Source organism: Streptopelia decaocto (genome assembly GCF_964273445.1).
Source record: "Streptopelia decaocto genome assembly, chromosome: 23".
NCBI lineage: Eukaryota > Metazoa > Chordata > Aves > Columbiformes > Columbidae > Streptopelia > Streptopelia decaocto.
Window position 1 is genome coordinate 2107493 of NC_138678.1, and position 24312 is coordinate 2131804.

The 24312-nt window shown below is 64.1% G+C and overlaps 1 protein-coding gene across 1 annotated transcript; it reads right to left on the bottom strand.

Moving 5' to 3' along the window:
- Positions 1–649: 649 nt before the first annotated feature.
- On the bottom strand, positions 650–23399 carry NHSL3 (NHS like 3; the record flags this gene model as incomplete). Its single annotated transcript, XM_082071376.1, has 7 exons — positions 650–765; positions 1279–4158; positions 4268–4384; positions 4715–4832; positions 5910–5965; positions 6178–6333; positions 23210–23399. The coding sequence occupies 7 exons, from the start codon at positions 23397–23399 to the stop codon at positions 743–745; spliced, it is 3540 nt and encodes a 1179-aa protein (XP_081927502.1). The 3' UTR covers positions 650–742.
- Between the last annotated feature and the right edge of the window lie 913 nt (positions 23400–24312).

A 24312-nucleotide genomic window follows, 5' to 3' on the forward strand; every position in this document is an offset into this window, starting at 1 on the left:
CGAGCCAGGAAGCACAGGAGGCAGCAACGTTCGCTCATCATTTTTACCAGCCAGGTACAGAGCTCTGAGCAGCTACTCGGCGCAGAGGGGTGGTTGCATTTGGTTTGGTTGGTTGGTTGGGTTTTTTTTGTACAATCAAAATCAAAATATGACTAGAGTTCACAGAAACAGAGATGGAGGCTCTACCCTGCAGACCAGCTCGGGGGCAGCCGGACTCCCCCTCCACCCTGGGGCCAGCGGGCAGAGGTCAGCGCTGGCCACAAGCCCCCTTTTTCCTTTCCATCGAGGGCCAAGGCCCTGGTCCCCCCCAGCCAGCATCTCTGTCCCCTCCTGCCCGCGTCCCCGGGTGCTGCGGTGGCCGAAGCCGTCCTGGTCCCTTGTCCAAAGTGCTGCGATTCCTCGCGGGCCCGGCTGGCTCCAGCATCTTCGTCCCCCCGTGCTCCTCCTCTCCGCATGGCTGCTCCGCTCCACACGCACAAACCAAGCGGCAGCCAGGCAGGGAGGAGGTGCTGGCTCTGGGTCCAGTAAATTAAAAAAAAAAAGAGCAAAAATAAAGCTGTAGTACTTAGGAAAGTGAAACCAACACCATTTTTGCATAAATATCATCAAGGCCGTGGAGGCTAAGGCTGTTTGCTTCCTGTCGTCAGTCAGTCGCCAGTTCCACACTCATCCGTTGACCTGCCCAGGTCCCTGAGAGATTTGGATTCCACGGGGGCACCCGTGCATCCTGCAGCTCCGTCCGTCAGGCCGTCTCTCCCCGTCCGTCTGCAAGGCGGGAGGGAAGAGACCGTCAGCCACCTCGAGCCCCAGCATCCCAGAGCCCGGCCCACACCCAGCCCCACGACTCGGCCCTCCTGGCCAGCCCCTGCCCCCCAGCCCCAACATGGGCTGCACTAGGACCCTACAGCTCTGGAGCCTATAGATCAGGAGCCTATAGCTCCAGACACTAGAGCTTTTCTGCCTTTTTGCCCATGGGATCGGCTGTTTGAGACCAGGATGCTCTTCCCAGGACTGGCTGCTCAGCACAGATGGAGTCCATGAAGAATTGCACCATCTTTTATTTTATATTCTATTTTCCATTTTATATATAATACTAGAAGTATATATATTAGTAAGAGCAGTAGTATATTAGTATTATTTTGTTACTTTATTAAACTGGTTGTCTCAACCCACGGGTTTCTCCCCTCCTTTTCAATTCTCCCCACAATTGGGGATGGAGAGTGGGAGTGACAAGTGGCTACCGTGATCTCGAATTGCCAGAACCGCGACACCACGTACCTTGTGCGGGGAAGCTCGGAGCCGCTGGCTCCGCGGTCCCCGAGGCTGCCGTCCCCGCCGGCTCGCTCTTAGTCCTGCTCTCCTCTGCCGCCACCGCCTTGGCCGTCCTGTCCGGCACGGGGGAGCCCAGCGTCTCCGTTGCCTTTGGGCTCAGGGGGGAAGGAGCCGGCCCTGGGCCAAGCGAAGGCTTCTTGGCTACCGGAGGGGGGATCTTGCCGGGTTTTCGGTGGGTTTGTGCCTTGCCAGGGCCCGGCTGGGCAGCAGCGGGTGCTGCTGAGCGCTGCCCCGAGAAATTCCTCAGCTCGGCCACCAAGTTCCTCTTCAGGTCGGCCTGTGCCTCAGGGGACGAGGTTGTCTCCATCACCACCTTCCTGGAGCTCTTGGCGAAGATGAAGCTGGCGGTGGAGGCCGGTGACTTGTTCCGGGGGGACAGCTGGCCGTCCCCGGGGGGTCCCTCGGCACCCGGCAGAGCCGCTCTCCCACCCGCCGGCTTCTCCGCAGCCTCACCGGAGGACAAGGCGGCCGCCTTGAGGTGCACGGCGTGGTGGAGCTGGTTCGAAGGCACCGCGTCTTTGGCAGGAGGGGGCTGCCGCGTGGACAGGGACCGGCGGACGGGTTTTTGGGGCGCCGGCCGCTCCTCGGCCCCGGCCGCAGCCCCGGCGGGCGGCTCCACGTTGACGGAGCGCAGCCGCACCATCTGCAGCAGTGACGGCGTGACGATGGGCAGGCTGGCGTCCTCCTTGGCCACCGGGCCGCTCTTGCTCCGCGACACCGGCTCCTTCTTGCTGTCTGCCCGGGGGCCGTTGGCCGCCTTCTTAAGGCTGATTTGGGGCGGCAGAGCTGGAGCTGAGGGCGGGGGGAGAGGGGGCGGTGGGGGTACGGCGGCCGCAGGAGCAGGCTCGGCGGGGGAAGGTGGCCGTGGTGACCCGGCTGGTGGCCCTTGCTGCTGGCTGGGTGAGGAGATGGCGGCTGAGAGTGAGGAAGACACAGCCCCTGGGCTCGGTGCCACTTTCTGCCCGGCTGCGGGAGCCGGTGCAGCATCATCGGGTAGGCTGGAGAAATCGGCTTCATCCGGAGGGGGAAAGTCCGCCATGGACAGGTCGTGCTCCTCAGGAGCTGGTGGGGGAGGCGGGGGCCAGGCAGCATCGGTGGGAGCCTCGCTGGTGGTTTGGGGGCTCCCCTCCGCCTTCTTGGCTGGCGGGGGGGGCGGGTGGTAGGCAGGCGGTGGCGATGGCGGGGGGGACCTGCTGCTGGGCTTGGCGGGGGGCTCCTGGCCGGCAGCGCTGGGCGGCGGCGGGTCTGGAGAGGCCAGGAGGGGGCCAGTGGGGGCCACGGGCTGCTGGGGCTTGGTGGGTGGCGGGGAGAAGGGAGCGGGCACCTTGGGGTGCGGCGGGATGACGAAGCGGTCTCGGGGCAGCGTCTCGGGGGGGGCCGCGTCTGAGGCCGAGGAGGAGATGGAGGTGAGGGAGGAGGACACGGACAGCGCGGGTGACTGCAGGGAGCAGACCCGCTCCGGCTTCTGGGGCTGAGCCCCCCTGCCCGGCGACACGGATGGGGGTCCCAGCCCCTTGGCGGGCAGCGTGGGGGTCCCACTCTGGCTGGAGTAGCCGCTGGAGGGGGACATGGTGCGGTCAGACCCATCCGGGCAGCTCCACTTGGGCTGAGCCTGGGGCTCCCTCAGCACCACGGTCACCCCGGGGCTGCCCCGCGGGGGCTCGGGGGAGCTGGCGCCGGCCAGGCTCTCGGAGCGGAGGCTGCTGGTCTCGCTCAGCGACAACGGCGAGAAAACCTCATCCTCGGCCGCGGGGCTGAGGGGCTGGGGCCGCGGGGACCAGGGCGTGCTGCTCTCCCGCTGCGACCGCCGGTCAGGCTTGGGGGGCAGCCCCAGCACCTTGGGCTCCCCGTCAGCTTTTTGGTACAGCGAGTAGGTCCTGCGAGGTGGGGCCGGGGGCTTCTTCATCTTCCTGAGGGAGACGCTGCGGGCGGAGGAGCGCTCGCTGGCCAGGCTGCCCGTGTCCGAGCCCTCTGCCTGGCTGCTCGTGCTGTATGCGGGGGACGCCCGGCCGCTGCTGCCCCCCACAGCCAGGAGCCCGGGGACCGCGGGGCCAGCGGGGGCCTTGGAGCAGGAGCTGGTGAAGCTGGCAGAGCTGTAGACGCTGACCTGGTCGGCGTCGGAGCGAGTTGCTGCATCCACCTCGCCGCGCGGTCCCGGCTCTGGCTGCCGGCGGTCGGAGCCGCCCTGGGAGGAGATAGTGGAGCTGTTGGAGACGATGGTCTCGGTGGACTGCGAGTGGCTCCAGTTGTCGCTGGAGGAGGAGGGCTCGCGGCTGCGGGTGCTGCGCTCCGAGAAGCGGGCGAGGGAGCGCACCGAGGCCGGGCTGGAGGACACCAAGCTGCAGCGGCTCAGCGTCCGCACGCTGCTCCGCGTTAGGGCCACCACATCCACCATGGGTGGCAGGATGGCGTTGGGGATGATCTTAGACATGTAGGTGCCCTGGGGCGAGATGGACATGACGGGGCTCAGCAGCTCCGGAGGGCTGGCGTTGGTGGTCATGCCAGGCACGGCCAGTGACTTCGGCCTCACCATGGGTGACAGCTTGGCTGCCGTCTTCCTCCCCAGCAACGTGTCGTCGTAGTAAACACGGTCGATGTGCTTCTGCAGGGCCACGTCCGCCTGCTCCAGGGCTCCCAGGCAGACGCGGGCACCCCCGGGGACGGCCAGCGGCTGCAGCTTCCCGTCGATGGTGGGGATGCGCACGGCGTCACCGGACACCTGCCCGCCGTTCAGCAAGGGCTGGGGTGCCTGGCTGCCCCCGCGCCCCACCAGCCCTCGCCCGTCAGCATCGGGGTGCCCCTTGGCTTCCCGGCTGCTCCTGAGACCTGGGAGCGGGGAGAGACAAACCTGGTGTGATCCCAAGGGAGATACACTGAGCCAGGGCAAACAGCCCGGGGAACAGGACCAGAACCTAAACCCCCCTATGACACTTACCCAGCTCCTTCTGGACATGCTGGGGGATGCCCAGCACCGTTGTCCTCCTCTCCTTCCTTTTCTTGCCAGTTCTCTCCGAGGATTTGGGAAAGGAGTCGTGCGGTCGGAAGGTGGAACCTGCGAAAGGCATGAGGGGTCTAGCGGCTGCAAAGGGGATCATCCCCAGCACCCCCCCAAATGCTCCAGGACACGCCAGGTTCAGGCGCTCAGCAGAGCCCTGAGAGGCACCAGCAGCTGCCAAAGAGCCGCACGGTCTGAGCAGGGAGGTGTCTGTCTGTCCGTCTGCTCCCCCCGCCCAGCCCCAACCCTCTGACTCAGACCGAGTCACTCTCTACTCCCCACGGGCCCCCAAATCCCCGCACTGGCTGGTGGCCACAGAAGCCCCCCAGGTCTCCTGCCAGGCCCCTTGCCTCGCGTCCCCCGTCCCTGCAGCCCCCCAGCGGGTACCTTTCCGCTGGATCATCTCGGAGCGGATGGAGAGGGCGTCCTCGGAGGTGCTGTCCGTGGCGCAGGAGGCCGCCCGGCTCCGGATGGACACGCTGTCATCCTCCGAGGATGCGCAGGACTGCGTGGGCACAGAGCGGGGGGTCAGGCGGACCCCGGGCTGTGGGAAAGCAGCTGCCCCGGCCCCCGCCAGGCCCCTTCTCTGCCGCAAACTGACTCTGCAGCCCAGCACAGCCGAGACAAAAGCTTCTCCGAGGGCCAAAGGCTGAGTCAGCCACGCCGGCATCCAGAGTCCTCCCACCAGGAGCGGGGCCGGGAGCAGCCCCAGGGACCCCGCGTGGCCCCGCAGCCCCCCGGAGAGGAGCAGGGCCAGGGTCTGCCCCAACAGAGGAGAACCCAAGGGAACTGGTGGCCTTGCCGCTGTGCCAAGCCGAAAACCGTCCCACGGCTGCGCCCAGCCCTGCTGCACCCCAGGGCCGGGAGAGGGACTTGGGGACAGGGACAGTGCCAGGTGATCTGCAGCACATATGTGTCTCCTTGGGCACGGCCACCAGCATGGGGACAGCTTTCAGTGCCCCCCCGTCCCTCTGAATCATCTCTTGGCACAGGTCAGGATGAGCCACATCGGCGGAGCCACCACCCAACCCCTCCACCCAGCTCTGTTCCCTGGGGGCTCCTCACCCCCCATTGCTGGGGGTTCAGGGGGCCTGGGGACAGTGGGGACAGCGGATGGAGCAAACAGGGGAGGTGAGGCGCTGGCAGCGGGGTCAGAGCCCGGGGAAGTGGCAAACGCCAGCCTGGCCAAGAGTGGGAGTTTCTCCTCGTCAGCAGCCGGGGAGGGGCCTGGCCGCGGGGCTGGAGATGGCCGATGTCCCCATGGCACACCCCGTCACCCCCCTCGCTGCCAGGGGACACCAGTGCAGGGGGGACAGAGAGATACAGGCACAGTGGGGGTCCCCAGGCAGAGCCCCACGAGGCAGGACACACCAAGGCTAAGCACAGGGACAAAGGGGACAAACTGAGGGACAAACGATCCCTTCCCACCCCACAAACGCCACAGCCCTGCAACCCAAATCTTGGCCAGTTCCCCACCTGCTTCCACCCCCAAACACACACCAGGGGCACAGAGAGGCCACCCCATGTCCCCTCACCCCCAGGACACCCGGCGGGGCAGAGCCGGCCCCTGGGCAGCGCTCACCTGGAGGCTGCTGCTGTCCCCGTGGTCCCAGGCACTTTTGGTTTGCTTCTGCTTCTCTGCAGCAGGAAAACAGGGGGTCAATCCCTTGGGGGGAGCCGGGGGAGCCCCCAGCCAGTGGAGCAGCTGCCGAGTCCGGCCGCGCAGCCCAGCACTGGACTCTGGTCAGCCCCATCGTGCCACCCCCGCAGCACGGCCAGCCAGGAGCCGGGACCAGCTTGATGTCACCTCCGCTGTGTCCTCGGGCCACCCCGGGGCTGGGGACACCTACCCTGGTGCTGCAGGGACTTCAGTCCCTCCTGGGCCTGGTTGTGCAGCTCCTCCAGGTGCGGGGGCCGTGTGCTGGGGAAGAAGACGTTGTCGGGACATTCCTCGCCCGCCGTGTACTGCACGCTCAGCCGCTTCTCGGCGTCGCCCTTGGCCGTGCCTGCGGAGACAGAGGGGTCAGCTTGGCTGGGGGGACACACAGCCAGGTCCCTGTCCTGCAGGGGACAGCGGTGGCACCCACACAGCCATAGGAAGAGCTGGGTGATGACAGCCAGCCCGGGATGATGTTATCCCGCTCATCTCTGAGCTGAGTGCTGGAAACACCCCACGAGACGTCGTCTCCTGCGGCTCTGCCCGTCCGGTCGATGTGCCGGAGTCCGGTTATCTCCATCGCGAAGCCGTGGGGTTTTCTGCCCCCTATCCGGAGCGGAGCTGGGGCACAGCACCACCTCCCTGCACAGAGCCTTCGTTAGGGGCAAACGAGGCAGCAAGTTGTGCAGGGCTGTGGGCAGCCCAGCAGAGATGGGGTGTCGGGGGGGGGAATAAACGAGGACAGAAAGACAATGACTCTCCCCTGGGAGAGCTGCAGCACCCCCAGGCATCACAAAGCACCTGAGAGCAGGGACTCACATTGTGCCCGGGCAGGCTGGGAACTGCACAGAGGAGGGAAACTGAGGCACAGAGCCCCAGAGAAGCCGTATCACCCCTCCCAGCACCCCCCCTGGGTGCTGGAGAGCCCCCATGCCATGTCACAGCCGGCACTGGGTCCTCGGCGCCCCATCTTGCAGCCCCCTCCTGCCAAACCACCGCCAGCACCCCAGGGTGCCCAGGACCAGCTCTGGGCCCTTGCTGGGGGCTGCACAGCCCTGCCCGCTGCTGCCTGCACAGCCCTGCCTGCACAGCCCTGCCTGCACATCGCTGCCTGCACATCGCTGCCTGCCGCCCAGCCTGCAACTCCTCCTGCCTGCAAAAAAACAACTTCAGGCTGAGGAAGAGGAGGGCGAGTCAGGAAACAGGCAGCACCCCGGGGCCACGGGTACCCGCTGCTCAGCATCGCCAGCACCACGCACCCATCCCCTGTCCCCCGTGTCCCCCTGTGTCCCTCCCAGGCAGCCCGGCCAAGCAGCGAGGCAGCTGCGCTCCAGCCCTGCCACACAAAGGAGCAGGCCCCGAACAATGGAGCCGGCCCGCCCTGCCACGCCATGCCACCGCACCGTGCCACCGCACCGTGCCACCGCACCGGCTTCAGCCTCCACTGGCATCTGGCACTGGGGGCACAGCCAGGCCAGGATGGGGGGGGTGATACAGGGGACCCCTGTGGTGGCACAGGGTCCCTGCAGGGGACATGAGACACCCACACCCCCCCCCCCACGATCACGGTCCCCTTCCCCTAAACCCTTTTCTCCCACAATTTCGGCAGCCCCTCACCCAACACCCCCCCCTCCCTCCCCAGCACACTCAGGGCCGCCTTCCAGCGAGAGGAGCTCAGTGATTTATCGCATTAACTTCCCAGCGGATGGGGCTGGGTGACCTCCCCTGCCCTCCCCCTGGGGTGACAGCCCCCTGCCCTCCCTCCCCCTGGGGTGACAGCCCCCCTGCCCACTGCGGGTGGGCGAGCACCCGGTGCCGGGCGGGCAGGGGTTGTGTAAGGACAGGGCGCTGCTCCCTCCCTCCATCTCACTCACCCTTTTTCTTGAAGAAAGCCAGAAGCGAGGAGAGGTTCCTGCCCATGAAGACCACCATGGTGGCCGGGGTCTGGTCCCTGCAGGGGCAGGGGACCCACCGTCCCCCACCGACGTTCTGCCTATTGTTCTGCGGCGGCTCTCACCCAGCCGTGTGCCGGCAAGACGGATGCCGGCGGCCCCCAGATCCCCCTCTCTGTCCTCATCCGCGCAGCGGGAGGATGCTCGGATGGGCAAAGAGGCTCCGGCGCAGCTGCCTGACTGCGGAGCCCAGGCTGACCCCGGGGAGGGCTGCGCGGTGGCAGGGGGGGACAGCCCCAGCTGCGCCCACCGCGCTGCTCGGTGACGGCAGGAGGAAAGCGGGGGCCCCTCCTCTGGCCTCCCCGCTCGCCCCCGGCCCTCCCGCCTCCTCCCACGCACGGCACGGCTGCCGGGATCCGTCCTGCCGAGCTCAGGGGTGGGATTTCCCCAATCCCACCTCTCGCACCCCTGGGACCCCACCAGGACCCTCCTCGCCTGCTCCCCGCTGAGCACAGCATCCCTGTGCAAACCAGTTGCTGGCTTCCTTGGCAAACTGGGAGGAGCTGGGAGGCTTTTCCTCCGGTGAGCACCAGCCCGTGGGACATGGCACTGCACAGCCCACAGTGCCAGCGTTCCCACTCCTCGAGTGTCCCCCTGGGGACCCAGCACCCACCGCAGCCCCCCAGCCCTGCACCCAGCATGGCTCAGTCACAGCGGGGGGACGTGCGCCATTGCGGGGCAAAGGCCGTTTGTCCTCAGGGACACGGTGTCCAGCATGGCCACGTCACGGTCACAAGAGCTGGCAGCACTGGGGGAGCCTGAGCTCTCAGACCAGTCTAACCAGTAGCTCCAGTCGCTGGCACGGGGGCACAAGCAAGTGGGGGTAGAAACGCCAGGCGGTCAGGGAGCTCCATCCCTCCCATCTCGAAAAGTGAAAAGCTCCCGTTATTTACCCAGCGGGCAGGACCGTCCTTGTGTCAGCGGGAGCTGACATGTCCAACCTCCCTCCCCTGCCCTGCCAGCTCCCTGCGGGCCGTGCCCAGGGATTACTGCAGCAGGACAGGGGTTGGGCTGTAGCCGGAGCAGCGTCACCCAAAGCAGCGAGAGAGGGTCCCACCGGCCCCCAGGCACCAAACAAACAGCCGAAGGGACAGTTTGACCTTGCAAAAGGCACCTCTGTGTCCCCAGCCGGGCAGCTCTGGGCTGAGCAAGGATTTCTTCCCCTACATGCCCGTAACAACAAATACAGGCAGCACCCAGCACCTGCCTGAAGCACGGGCAGAATCGGCCCCGCTGCCCACGCGCTCACCCAGAAGGTGCCGGCAGCCACAGGCAGACGCTCCCCAGCTCTTTGCACAGCGCAAAGTGGAAAAAAGGGACATAATTAAAGGGCTGAGGATGCACAAAGCGAGCAGCCACGTGCTGTGCTGGCCACTGCCCTCTCCTCCCCGGGCAGCACATCACGAGCCACAGCAAAGGCAACGGCCGATGGCGGGTAAACACAGCCCAGAGCAACACGGGCCCAGCTCTCCGGGATGGTGCATCAGCTCTGCTCACGGGGACGGGGCTGCACTGGGACCCCCCTGGGTGCACCTCGAATTCTGTGGTCAGTTTTGGGCCTCTGACAACAAGAAAGGCCTTGAGGTGCTGGAGCGAGAAGGGAACGGAGCTGGTGAGGGGCTGGAGCACAAGTGTGATGGAGCGGCTGAGGGACATGGGGGGTTCAGCTGGAGAACAGGAGCTGAGGGGAGACCTTCTGATCTCTGAACTGCCTGAAAGGAGCTTGGAGCATGGAGGGGGTCGGGCTCTGCTCCCCAACAGGGCAAGAGGAAACAGCCTCAAGTTGCGCCAGGGGAGGTTGAGGTTGGATTTAGGAACAATTTCTTCCCCAAAGGGCTGTGGGGCATTGGAACAGGCTGCCCAGGGTAGTGCTGGAGTCACCATCTCTGGAGGGTTGGACAGACACAGAGATGACGTTCTCAGGACATGGGATATTGCCCAGGTTGGGTTAGCAGTTGGACTCGATGATCTTGAGGGGCTTTTCCAACCAAAATGATCCCGTAATTCTATGACCCAAAGGGCCTCGAGACCGTCCCTCGCTGATGGACACCTGTGGCTCGGGGCAGGAGGAGCTCAGCACCGCTGGCTGCAGTCACCCAAAGGACAACCCGGACAGGGTGTCACAGCAGGAGCGCTGCGGGGACGTGGAGCAGCCCTGTGCCACGGGCTGACGCTGGGGAGCGCGGCGGCGTGCAAAGAGCCGCCTCCACTTCTCCTCCCACTTCTCCTCTCCCTGCGACCTTCGCCTCCACGTCCTCCTCACCCCGACAGCCTCACCCCGGCTTTATCAACACACGGCGACACCTGCTGCAAAAGGGACAGGAAAAGCGAGGGGATCCATGAATCCATGAGGGAGAGGGGTCTGGTCCTGCGGCAGAGGCTGCAGATCTCGGTGGGCTGAGGAAGCCGCAGCAGCTGCAGCTGGTGCCGGCAGCAACACGCCCGGTCGGAGCTGGCATCCCGTCCCTCGTGCATTCCTTGCAACGAGCCCTGGATCGCCCCGTCCCCTCCAGGCTCGGCGGTGCTGAGCTGACACACGTGTCCCGTCCGCACGTGGCAGCGGGATCTTCCCGGAGAAGGAGTCGGAGGATTCTCAGGGCCGGGCGCTGTCTCAAGGACGGGCTCGCTGTCTCAGAGCTGGGATGTGCCACTACTGGTGCCAGGGATGGTTTGGAGGGTGCAGAGCATCCCCACAGCAAGGCAAAGTGGTCGGAAGGGGCAGGGACCCCCAGGCACCCTCCAGTAATTCCTTGTCCATCTTGAACTGGGGAGCCTAAAACTGGGCACAGAACTCAGCAGGGCACAGGGGGAGGAACAACCTCCCTCAACCTGCTGGCCACACTCTTCCTCACACACCCCAGGTACCATTTGGTTCTTGGCCGCACAGACACACTGCGAGCTCATGTTGTCCCCAGGACTCCTAGACCCTTCTCTGCAGAGCTGCTTTCCCGTAGGTCAACCCCAACCTGTACTGGTGCCTGGGGTCACGCTGCTTGTCCCCTGGGGAGAACCGGAGGAGGAGATCCCGGCTCCTGTCCCCCCCGCCAGGCCTGTGCCTCCTGCGAGCAGCAGGTTTGGCCGGACTCGGCTGCAAACATCCATCTCTGCCTGCACGGCGCTGCCTCGACTTGTCTGCTCGCTGCGCGGCGGCGGGTCCTGCGGCGGGAGGCCGGGAACAGGCAGCGCAGCTCCTGCCCGCCCCTTCCACCGCCACTGACTCACCCCAGAAAAATGGGGAGGAGGGGGAAGCTGGGAGGGAAGGGGCTGCGAGGTCCCCAGGGGAGGAAGGGGAGGAGAACCTGCCTGCGTCTGTCTTAGCGGGGATGGAGAGCTCGCCTCCCTTCTCCCAGCAGCCAGAGCGATGCAGAGAGCAGCAAGAACACCCCTTGCCCCATGGGGTGGGTGCTCTCCCACCACTTTGGGGTCCCTTCCCACCCTGTGATGCACCATCCAGATGTGCAGCCAGACTTGGGGACCACTCTGCTCCCCAGGCTGGAGAGAGGGCGAAGCGGCACTTGCCTGCGGATGCTGTAAGTTTGGGTAACGCCAATGGGGTGCACAAGGAACCCCAGCCCCGAGAGCCACCAGGAACAGGCAGGACGTGGACCCCGGCATGGGTGCGAGCGCCCCCGTGTTCTCATCCTGCATCCAGCCCCTCTGCTCCCTCCGAATCGGCCTCTCCCATCGCAGCACAACCAGCCGGTTCCCCAGCGGCATCTCCCCGTCAGGAGCAATGACTCCTCTCTACAAGCCCGAGCCTGAATGTCTTTCCCCTGGGCCCATCATCTCTGCTCAGGCAGCTCCGTGGCCCCAGGTGTGATCTGCCACCCGCCGGTGCCACCCTGTCCTGCCTCTGCTCACCGATCCTCAGCTGGTGAGGGAGGGAACCAGCCCGACCACCCTCGCTCCCCGAGCCCTTGTTGTCTCTGCACAGGATCTGTGCCCGGGGACACGCCACGGGACCGTGTTCTCTCCAGGCAGGATAAGAGCACAATAATATTTACCGTGGCTCTGGCCGTGCAGCCCCCCGGCACCAGCCCTTGGCCTCACCGGGGGGCTGCTGCTTCGGCCAGGAAAACATCTCCGCAAAGCAAATAAACACGGCCCAATCTGCACTGCTGGCTCCACTCTCAAACACGATCCCACGCAGAGGCATTAAAAAAAAAATTCATTTCAAGTGGGAAAACAAACTTGGGTCGTTTTTCTTCCTCTAAATCACAGCATAGAAAACTGCCCTGCATCCTCCCAGTGAGCCAACAGGCCACGGCAAAGGAGCCAGCACGGGGTGAAGCCCCTTTGGAGAAGCGCCATTGCCCGGCTGGCTGCCTGCAGCCTGCGATGGCAGGAACACACCTCCCTGTGCCACGGGGCTGCGCCGCAGCCGCCTTGGCCTTGATCCCGGCTGCTGTCCCACACGTCTTGCAGCAGCCCCTGGGTGACCATGGACCCCAGGCAGGGGTCTGGCAGCAGCCCCCGGCGGGTCCCGGCACCACAGTGGGAGGCAGGACCACCCCAATGCACCCACTCCCATCCCTGTTCCAGCCCAGTGAGCCCCTGTCCCACCACATCCCCACCCCACGCTCGTCCCCTCCCTGGAGAAGCCACCAAACAGGTTTGAAGGTAAATAACAACCTTCCCCGGCCAGGAGCCGGATCCGGGCGGGAACGGCCCAGATGGGGAGCGTGGGGCGGGAGAGGGCGGCCGGCAGAACCTCAGAGCGACGCGGCCGCGGAGGCAACGCCGGTGGCGCACACGGCTGGGGACAAGGCACCAGCACCTCCACCCTCCCCGGAGCGATGCCAAAGTCCACAGCTTTATGACAGCCCTGCTTCACCTTCCCAGGGTGTCCTGTCCTCCACCTCCCCACAGCCGCCACGGCGCCTGCGCGGTGCCTGGAGCCGGTTGCATCCCCACGGCGCGCGGCATCGTGCCCGGCGTGTTTGCAGGGTACCGAGGGTGCTGTGTGCACGGCAGGCGTGCCTGTCGCAGCAAGTCCTCAGCTCCACGCAGGAGCAAAGCCAGGAGACGGATGCGGGACAAGACCTTGCAGGTTTTCTCTGTGCACGGATCCACCGTCTTGCAGGCAGCACCCAGCCCCGCTCCTGCCTACGGATCTCTTGCTCGGTGGCGCGGGCAGGAGGCGGCGAGGAGGCAGCGAGGAGCTGCCGATCCTCCCGCAGGGATGGAGACAGACACAGCGGAGCTGCCGATCCTCCCGCAGGGATGGAGACAGACACAGCGATGCAGGATCAGGGGAGGAGATGGGAGAGGAGCTGTTAGACAGGGCTGGGGCTGCCTCTGAAATTTCAGGGGGGATATAATGAGCAGAAGAACGGCAGGTCCCATCCCTGCCTCTCGGTGACGGGGCTCCTGCCAAGTGGGCATGGCCCAGCATGTCGGAGCCGAGCGCTGGAGGCAGCTGCCTGCCCAGGACACCCGCAGATCACCTCCGCCCCGCTCCGTTCCGCTCCAGCAGCAGGAGGGGCACCGGGAAGGGCTCAGATCACCCTGGGATGCCAGCGGGCGAGTCCGGTGTGCCGGTGCCTGGAGAAAGCGCCTGTGTAAATCTCAGCACGTCCCCCACCAGGGTGGGCCCCTGCCCTTATCTGCTTCCCCGGCTGTTTGCGGAGCCGGCCCAGCGTGGGTCTGGCATGAAGAGCAGCTGTGAAAGGGAAAAGACGCCCAGGGCTGCTCAGCCCACCCCAGAGCCTGCACCACCAGCCCCCCAGCTAACGCAGCCACCGGCACCTGCTGCCGGGGAGCTTCGCAGCCATGGGTCACCCCTCGACCCAAACCTGCCATCCCCAGGCATCTGCCCCAGCACACACCAACGGGGACATGGGTGCCAGGGGACCCCGGGAGCCCCGCACCGGCTGCAGCCGCATCCCCGCCGGCTCCATGGGGTGCAGCCTGGCCGGCCGCCACGTTCCTCCACCCTGACTCAGCGGGGCTGTCCCGATAACCAGACGATAAGAGGCTTCGGTCTCCCTGGTGCTCAAGGACCTTCCCCAGCAGCTCCCAGCACAGACGAGCCCGGGGAGGAGAGGCAGGCGATGCACCCCAGACTAAGCCAGACCTCGTTCCGGCTTGGGGACGGGGACACACAGATTTGGCACCGCTGAAGCAGAGTGGGGAGGCAGGGAGCAGGGTGCAGGCAGCTGCCTGCAGCAGGCAGAGCGATCCCGGCAGCCTCAGCCCTGCTCCCGAGGCTCCTGCCCGGCCAAACCTGTCCCTGGGGACCGTGGTCCTTCAGAATGAAAATGCAGTGGGTGCCCACAACACCCCGCGTGTGGTAGAAGCACAAAGGCAGCTGCCAATGCCTGTCCAGGCAGTGGGCACGGCAGGGCCAAATTGGTGTGTGAGAGATGGAAACTGGGGGATACTGGTCCAGTTGCCCCCAATACACCCTCAGACTCCCACCCAGAATCCAACAGCACCCAGGGTACCAAGATGGGAATGACCCCGGGGGCCCGTTCGGCGGGTGCCGGTGCACCCTGCCCCCCGCCGGCGATCCCGGCTGCGCCCTCCGAAATGCTGAAGCGACACAATGCAAATTCTTTTGCTTTGTGGCCGCTGCGACGTTGCCATGGAGCCATGGCAGAGAACAAACACAACTCGCCCCATGTTTTCTCAGCACCTTCCACCCCATGGCCTTCGGCCTCAGCACCCTCACCTCGCAGGATCTGCCCCAGTTGGGTCTCGCATCGCACCCATGTCAGGGAATCCGAAACAGAGCGGGGCTTCAGCAGCAGCCGCACGCATCCCCCAGCAGCCCCACAGTCCTGGTTCAGGGACCAGCAAGGGGCACCGAAGCCTGGGATGGAAGGGAGATGGAGGTCTGGATGGGAACGGCACAAGAAAAGGGCAAGGACTGTGCCAGGGATGCTCACGTGAGCCCCCAAATCCTGGAGAGGCAGCTCACCCCATTGCCCGCACGGCTGCGGTTCAGGGCAGAGGCAAAGGGACAGTGTCTGGCAGAGCCACAGAAGGGCAGGAGCGTGGCTATGGCACAGCCGGGCCGGTGGCACCAAGCCCTTTCTGCATAGAGACCATGAAGAGAGATGAGTTTGGTGGAGAGGAGACCACAGCCGGCCGTCAAGGAGCGGCAGACGAGAGAGCCTGTGGCAAAGGAGATGCCATCCCTGCAGGGCCACGGGTGACTGCTGTAACCGCTCCTGCCTCAGTTTCCCTGGACGCTGAGCGGGTGCTGCCGGCCAGGGCACTTCGGCACCCTGTCCCCACCCCGGCCCCCACCTCTCCAGGGCAGTTTCGCTTGGCATGGTTGCTCCCAAGCCTGTGCAGGGTTGACCCCAGCCCGTTCACCCTGCGGACAGCTCAGCTCACCACAGCTGGGCAGCTGCTGGCTGTGGAGATCAAGGGAAATGGGACAGTCAAGGGCGGTGGGGACAGGGACCCTGCAGGGCTAGCAGGAGAAAACTGCCCTGTTCCCACCCCCCGGACCCGCTAACCCCACTCCTACCAACCCCACAACTGCCCATGCATCTGTCATGTCCCCTCCCCGACTCAGGCTGGGCTGGGGACACCGAGATGGTTCGATGACATCAGTGGGGAAACTGGGGACAACGTGACTACAAGAGAGGCTCTCACCACCCTGCTCTGACGGAGGAATCGCGGAGGGAGCTCATGAGCATCAGGCACCCCACGGAGCTGATAGTTCAATACACGGGTCCAGGCTGGGGTGGGTCCCTTCCCTCCGCTCCCCTTCCCCCCAAAAAGAGCCGTGCCTCCTGCTGGGCTTCTCAGTTGCACCCGCAGAGCCGGAGTATAACGAAGAGAAGAAATCAGCGCACAGACAGACAGACAGACGGGCACAGAGCGAGGCAGGCAGGCTGCGCAGGACAGATGCCTGCTGCTCTCTGCAAACACTCCCAGAGCCCCGGGGTGCAGCAAGGGAAACTGAGGCACGGGATGGGAGCAGAGGAAGGCAGCACCGGCAGCCTGTGTCCCTGCTCTAACCGCTGGGATTCTGCTTAGAAAAACAAATCAGTAACTAATTGAGGGGATGATCCCCGTCCCGACGGCGCAGGCTGCTCCCCGACGTGTCGGCGCAGCCCCCGTTGCAGCCGGAGGTTCTTCCCCAGCTTCGGCACCGGGGGTCAGAGGGCCTGATCCTGCCCCCCGTCAGCACGGGAGGGCAGGGGGGAGCAAAACCTCCCACCACAGCAGCTCAGGTCCTGCCCAGCCCCACGCCGGGGCACAGCAGAGCCAGCCAACTTCTCCCAAAAGCCACCAAACCAGGACCCCCACAGCCCCTCCCCAGACAACCCCATTGCTCCTACCTGCCCCCGACTTGCCAGCACGGCCAAAGGGCCATGAGGAACCGGCCTTGACGCCCGTCGGGCTCCTCTTGCGATACGCGTTGCCCATGCGGCCGCTCTCGCCCTCCACCGCGGCCGGGTGGAGGAGGCCGGGGCGCTACATGGCGGAGCCGAGGGGGCTCCGGCGGGGCCCAGGCGGCTGCGGGAGGTGACGGCGCTCAGCCGCCGGCTCCCATCGCTCCGGCGGAGCTCGGCTCTGGCAGGCGGCTGTGCCGGAGCCAATGTAGAGGCAGAGAGGAGGGGCCTGCCGGCATCGCCCAGGATCCCACAGCACCCTCCCAGCACCGGCCCTCCAGCACTGATGCGTGGGTGCCGCAGCCAGCCCACGCGGGCAAAGGGAGATCCCTGGTCCCCAAACGTCCCCAAACGTGGGGACAGCACGCATGTCTGGCCCTGCTCCCACCTCCTCTGGAGTTTGCCACGCTCTGCTGAGCACCGGTTGCCACCATTTCTGCCTGTCCCTGCACACAGATCCTCCGGGGAGATCTTATTGCTGCCTTTCGGTACTGAAAACAGCCCCCCAGATGGGGACAGGCTTTTCAGCAGGGGCTGTTGTGATAGGACAAGGGGTGATGGTTTTAAATTAAATAGGGGAGATTCAGGCTGGACATGAGGATTAAATTGTTGTCCTGAGGGTGGTGAGAGCCTGGCCCAGGTTGGCCAGAGAGGTGGTGGCTGAACCATCCCTGGAGACATCCCAGGCCAGGCTGGACGGGGCTCTGAGCAACCTGAGCTGCTGAAGATGTCCCTGCTCATGGCAGGGGGGGCACTGGGGGAGCTGGGGAGGTCCCTTCAACCCAAACCATCCTGTGATTCTATAACAACCAAGGCTATGACCCCACTCCTGGGTCTCGGGGGTCCCAGCCCCATGTGGACACCCCAGCCAATCTGGCACATCATGGCCAAGGCCAGGACTTCCAAGGCAGGAGCACAGCACCCATGGGCTGGGTCCCGTTGTTGCCCAAGCGGAGGGCGAGCACCCACACGCCCGTAGGTGGAAGTTAATCCCCTGCCACCCCCTCCACGGTCACTCCTGTCACTGGGGCAAGTCCCAGCTGGCTGAGCCACACGGACACCTGCACCACCAGCACCTCCTTCCCGTGCCCTCCTCAGGTGCACCCCATGTCTCTCTGCTCCAGCTCCACAGGGTTTCACTAGCACCGAGCTGCCCGGCCAAGCCTCGCACTGCCCGCTCCCAACCGCGTGAGCCCGGCAAGCAGCCTGCCCCCCCAAACCCAGCCCTCCATCCAGATTTTTAATGAGAACATTAAATGCTGCGAGGGCAGGGAGGGGTCAGCGGGACAGGAGGTGGGCAATTCCTGCTGGCAGTGTTTATGTTCCTTAGGTGATTCATCAAAGGCTGGGATAAATAGGAAGGAGGGTTTTGTGGGAAAGGCACAAAACTGGGGAGGTGATGTAAAAAAAAAATATATATAAACCAAACAGCAGCTCTGCCCTGATCTCCCAAGGTGATCAGCAGTAAACTAACCTTTGGACTTCAGTCTCCTTCTCTGTGATGGAAATACGGTTTGGTTTCTCGCCGGCTTGGTTTGCTGCCCAAGAGGCACGCTCGGCACAGCGGAGACCAAGCTGTGCCACAGACTCTGCCCGGCACCGAGGTGGCTGTGCCACTGTCCCCCTTGTTTGCTGCCCCATCTGCTGCAGGACCTGCTCAGGGAATTGGGGATCCAGTGGGAAACTATTCCCTGTTTCCCATTATTGGCTGCACCCAGCTCAAGGCGCAGCCTTTATGTCTTGGGGCAGCTGGGATTAAACAAGGTCACGGTCACAACTGCAACAGAAACAGACGTCTCTGCCCAGTGACTCGGGGAGACGATTGTTCCCCCGGGTTACAGGAGGTGGGTTGTCCAGGGGCATCTCCAGCCCAGGACAAGGACGTACATCCCCTCACAGCGGCTCCAAACAGAGTGCACAGACCCCCCAAGACACTCAGTCCCCCCCCCCAGTGACATAGGAGGCCCTGAACACACCAGTTTTCCCAGTGAAGCACTTTGATTTCTCTCCCTGCGAGAAAAAGAGATGCTGGAGCCTCCAACACTGCCCTAGATAGAGCAAGACACTTCCCCCTGTGTTCCCAAAACAGACGCCCTCGGTGCCAGCACCTGCCTCGCGAAGGCGGCCACCACTGTCACCAAAGCTGCACCCAGGAATCTGCTCAGAAAGTGTGGCAGCCAAGGGGCAGCATTTGCAGCTTCCCCAGCGTGACATTGCAGCACAGACGACACGCTACAAACCCCAGCTGTGGGGCAGCCAGCGAGAACGGGGAACTTGGGGCAAGAAACGCTGATTCCAGTACTCTCTGCGTCAGAAACCTCCGGTTTTATTCATTGAGAGGACTCTGACAAAAGCAAGGAACCAGGAGGTGGGGGGATGCTGCTCATGAGATACAGATCTTGTCATCACAGCACGATGGCTTCAAGCACATCTGATCGTCCCAAAGTCACACGCTGCCTTGATCAGACCTGCCAGCCCAAGTGACCACAGCAGGGACCCCTCTGTGCTGGCACATCCCTCCTGGTGCTTTATCCATCCCTCTTGGTGTTTTATCCACCTCTCCCAGTGCTTTATCCATCCCTCTTGGTGCTTTATCCACCTCTCCCGGTGCTTTCTAAACCCGATCCCATGGCCGAGCAATCATGGAGCGGGAGCCGAGCTGCCTGAATGAGAAAGGAATTCAGCCCTTGTTCCCTTCACGGGGAAGTAAAGCTCAGCGAGGCAAAGGTAACACAAAAACCCCACTTGAGATCCCCAATCATTAACAGAAATACATAACCAGAAGGGTTTCAAATGATTTCCTGCTCAAGCCGGAGCCCAGGCCGGCTCGGCTGATGACAGCTCCGACTCGCTGAAGCGGAGGGAGCTCAGCTCCCCGCTCCGGGTAAGGTATTTTATCTGTACACGGTGAGAACCACAGGGACCAGCCCAGGGCTCCAGCTCCCGCTTGGCAGGGAAACGCTTTTTCACTTCATCATTGCCCGGCTCTTCACCTTCCAGCGGCTTATGTTCCCATCGCTGCCAGAGTCAAAGTCAATGATGATATTGTCTTATGAAATTAGACCTCCCTTCTAAAGAGAAATATGACCCTGGTGAAATAGTTTTATCGGATCTTATGGAACGTTATTTGCAAGAGTAATTCTTGCAGTTGTCTCCAGGTGGAATAGCTGTGGTTGCAGACACACCTCTCTTTGTTCGCAGAGTCGCTCGCCCTTGCCAGTCCGGGCCAGCCGGGGGATTCCTGCTGCTCACATTTTCTGAAGTGTCACTCTTTGCCTTCTGCAGATTAACAAATTAATTCCCACGCACGCATGGGGAACAATCCTGGGGAGCGCGAAGTGCGGGGGCAGCGCTGCCTACGCCTCCCTCCTTTGAGTCGAGAAGCTCAGGACTAAACCACAAAGCTCAGGACTAAACCACAAAGCCTGTGTTGACATCAAAACCATGTGCCACGCAGCAGCAGGGGATGGAGGAAATCAAGTGTCTGGGGGAGATTTCACATCTCGGTTATTATCACGTAAGGACAGCCCAACCCCAACATTGTCACGAGGACTCACGTGCATCCCCAGCGCCCCATGGCATCGAGCCCGGTGCCACCGCGGCTCAGCCGCTGCCACGCACACGGCGCAGCCGTCCCGCAGGCTTCCAATGAGCACTTGATACTGTAAAGCAACTGTGTGCATTGAAAGCTTTACTTTCAACGTCACAGTGACCCCCGCTTCATCAGGAAATCTGTTGCTGCTGGACTTAAGCTGCCATCAAAAGGAAACAAAAAGCCAACCCTAATTTAATATTTCTGGAACATCGATTCCTTTACTTCATCTGGGAATTAAGAAGAATATTGCAAAACCTGGACAAAGCAGTAGCCAAAACCTGGCCTAAAACCCCTCGCAGGCTGAGGGTTAACAGGCTGCCTTCACCCGGGGGCTGCAGGCAGCGCTCACAGGGGAAAAGAAAAAGCTTTGAGCTTTCTTCCTCCCGCTTCCACCAGGAAAAAGGGAGCAAAAGCAGAGCTCTTGCTCTGCGTTAGACCCTCGGTACGGCCCAGCCGCTCCCCCCGCCTCGGTTTGCATCCCAGGGGTTAATCACTGCTCTGCCTCCAACGGTTATTGTGGAAATAAACACGTCAGGAACGGCAAGGTGCCCAAAGCAGCCGTGCTGTGTACAGGTGACACAGCCCGAGCCGGCAGCCCCTGCGCACCCCGGACGGGCAGTAGAGCTCGCAGCAGGAGTTGTACCGGTATAATTGCAGCCAGCAGGGCCCGCTTGCCCAAATACAGCGGGGCACCCAGTCGGGAAATAGGAGCGGACTCGGCGTCCAGCTGGGGTGGAGCCGTCCCCCCGCTCGGCATAAAGCAGGGCCAGAAACTCGCCCCCAGACAGGATTACTGCGCCTTTCCTCTACACGGCTCAGCTGTTTGAGCGGCCAGAGACGGGATCTCTGATTAGACGGACCCACGGGTTTGATCCAAAGTGGAAATGCTTTCATCGTCCTGCTCCCGCGATCCCGGTGCCAATTCTGACCTCCAGGCTGTGAATGGGCAGACGCCCAGGCTGAGGAACGAGTCCTGATCCACAGCCAGGAGGCACCAGGGATGGTCAGATGTGCCCTGTCCCCGCTCTGTGACCAAAGCCACCTGCGGGACAATGAGGGGGGTGATGGGTCTGATCCAAAGCACCCCCAGCACCGCGCAGACACAGGACGAACGGCGAGGGCACCCAGATCCTACAAGGATCCACTGAATCTCCCTCCTCCCACAGCTCCCAGCTGATGGCTGGAACAATGCCCAGGCTGGGGCAGAGCCTGGCTGGCTCCTGCCGTATGAAGGCTCGTGGTGTTGGCAGCGAGGCCGACGCGGCCTCCGGGCAGGTCAGAGCTTCAAGCCGCAGCCACCGATGCCATCAGCTCCGGCACACAGCTCGGCAGCCGCCCTCAGAACTGTCAGGTCCAACACTCGGTCCATTTCCACCGCTCAGCCCAAACTGCTGCTCTGGGTGTCCTGACCCCCTGTCACACAGGGAAGTGTCACTGCCCCATCTCATGGGGAGGGATGCTGGTAACCCCGGCACGTGCTGGCAGCATCCTGAGGATGCTCGTGGCCGGACCATGGGCAGGTGGGCACTCAGGGCAGCTCTCCTGGACACGGGGATATTTAACTGAATGGCGCGGTGGCACCGCAGTGACAGCGACCCGGCTGACACAAGCACCAGGCTGTGCTACAAGGGACAGCACGGCAAGCACGCTCGAGGTCCCCGAGCCACAATCCTGATGGGCAGTGACTTCGCATTTCGAGGATTAGCTGGAAAACATGACAACTTTAGGGAAAAAAAAAAAATAGAAAAGGGCTGGCAGAGCCGCTGGGGGCGTTTCTGCGCTGCAAAGAGGAACATCACATGCTCCGGCACATCTCATCTTTTCTGCTCAGGTTTCAGCGCTGGGCCGTGGCCGTGGCGTCCACGCAGGGCTGGAGGCAGCGGCAGCATCGCAGGGACCGGCCGAGCAGAGCTCTGCCTCTTCCCAAGGCCCTTTGGCCTTTCCACGGCCGCTCCTCTCCTATCGCAGATCTCCATGTGCTTCTCCAAGCGGTAAACACGCCTGCGTGCAGCCCTGGGTGCCTGGAAATTCACTCCCCGGGGTGAAGCGAGGAAGAAAGTCGCAAGCGGCGGCATCCGGCTGCGTTTGGATGCCGCAGAAGCGGCCTCTCCCTTGGCGAGAGCGCGGTGACGTCCCCGCCAGAGGTGCCCAGCAGGAAGGGCAGCGGTGTGACACAGCCGGTGTCCCCAATAGCACGGGACAGGGGAGGCCAAGCGCTTCTCTGCTGCACAGGGTGATGCCTCCAGCGACTGCTGCCTCACCGGGACACCTACTGCTGCAAACCAGCCATGCCGAGGAGACGAACATGACCAGACAGGCCACCACCCGTCACTCTGCCGAAGGTCCTGGCCCACGGATCCCCATAACATGGCCCCGAGGCAGCGAGGAGGCACCCACAGCACCTCCCGCTGTGGGATTGTCCTGGTTGAGGTGGCAGGGACGTGGCTGGGCAATAGAGACAGCACCCCGCAAATGGGCCAGGGCGATGGGCATATCTAGGGCAGGAAGAGCCACACCTGGAGCACGCAAACACCCTGCCCAGGAGGAGGAGGAGGATGAGGAGGAGGAGGAGGAGGCGGCAGCAGCTGGCGTCCCTCCAGGTTTCCCTCAGCCCCAGTGACCTTCTGACTCAGCGGAGAGAGAACCTACCCAGTGAAGCGGTACCAGCCCTCGGGGCAGGGGCGAGATTGCACCAGGGACTGCCGGATCCGACCTGCTGCTGCCACCGCAGCGGTGGCCACCATGGCCAGAGCAGCCACCCGTGGCCAACACCGCCACGGCCACCACCTCTTTCACCCCCTTCTGCTGTCACCACGGCCAGCGCCTCCGCTCACCTGGCTACCACCATAGCCAACACCTCTGCCCCTCCTTGGCCACCACCGTGACCCCTCCATGGCCACTTCCACAGCCACCAACCTGACTCCTATCCAGCTGCCACTGTACCCTTGTCGGCCACCTCCATGGCCACCACCTCAACTCCTTTCCAACCGCCACTGTGACCCCTCTTTGGCCACCACCTTGAGCTCTCCTTGGCCACCTCCATGGCCACCACTGTGGCTCCTCCCTGGCCGCTGCCACGAGCCCTTCTCAGCCACCACCTCGAGCCCTCCACGGCCACCACCCAAATCCCTCCTTGGCCACCACCAGGGTCACCACCCCAACCCCTCCATGACCACCACCCTGACCCCTCCATGGCCACCACTGTGGTCATCAGCCCAACCCCTCCCTGGCCACCACCACGGCCACCACCGCGACTCCTCCTTGGCCACATCTCCAACCCCTCCCCACCCAGCACCCCCTCCCAGCCACCCCCTCGCCCCTCACCTCGTCCCTCCGGCGGGGCCGGGGAGCTGCCGCCCTTGTGCCGTCTCCTCCGGCCGCGCAACCAGCTGAACGCCCGGCGCAGCGAGTTCGCCCGGCCCTTCCTCCGCCGGGGGGGCTCCGCCGAACCGGCCCCGCCGTCCCGCTCCGGCTGCCGCTCGCCGCCCGCCGCAGGTGCAGCCGGGGCGGACATGGCCGCGGGCAGCGCCCCGCACCGCCCCGCTCCGCCGCCGCCCGCTGCCCATAGGGCCGGGGCCCGCCCGGCTACACGGCTCCGGTTGCAGCTCCGGGCTCCCGCCGAGCGCCCGGCGCCGACGGAAAGTTTCTGCGGGGCGGGGCTGGGTTGCGGGAGGCCCCGCCCGTACCGGCCCCCGCCCCCCCCGCCCCGCCCGCAGGTGGCCCCGGTGGCGGGGGGGAGTGCGGGGACATCCCGCTCGGTGCCACCGGGGTGTCTGCAGGGCAAGGGCGGGGCTGCCGGGGGTCCCCAACGTGTGTCCCCCTCCTCGGTGAGTCCCGGCTTTGTCCCCTCTGTGTGCGGGGGGACAGTGCGGGGACAGCCGGGGGCTGCTCCCACCCCTGGGCTGCTCCCTTTGCTCCCTTCCCCGCGGTGCTGGGGACAGAACTGGAGCAGAACGGTCTGTGCCGAACCGGAGCAAGTCATTACAGCACCGAGTAATTACAGCATCGTTACCCCCAGAGCGGGGTCCTGCTCAGCCTGAGGGTGGCTGTCCCTGTCCCCAGGAGAGGAGCTGGGGCTGTCAGCCACATCCTGCCCTTGCCCTCTCCCCACAGCCACCACTGGTTCCTCACCTGAGAGGCCCAAGGGTGACACTTGATATGTCACCAGCAATGGCAGCACCCAGGGGGACGCAGTGCCCCCGAACAGTGGCCGACCTGGACGTACCTGAGGCCACCGACACGCTCCCGTGAAACACCCTGCGCCACGCTGCTTCTTGTTGCTGATAATAAATCAGCTCCTGAAAATGAAATGACACGGAGCGGGGAGCTCAGCCGCTTGACGTGGCTCCACCAGCCTCTGCCTGCAGCCGACAGCGTGCCCGGGAAAGGCAGCGGCTCTCATAAAAGATTTCACCGCTTGCTACAAG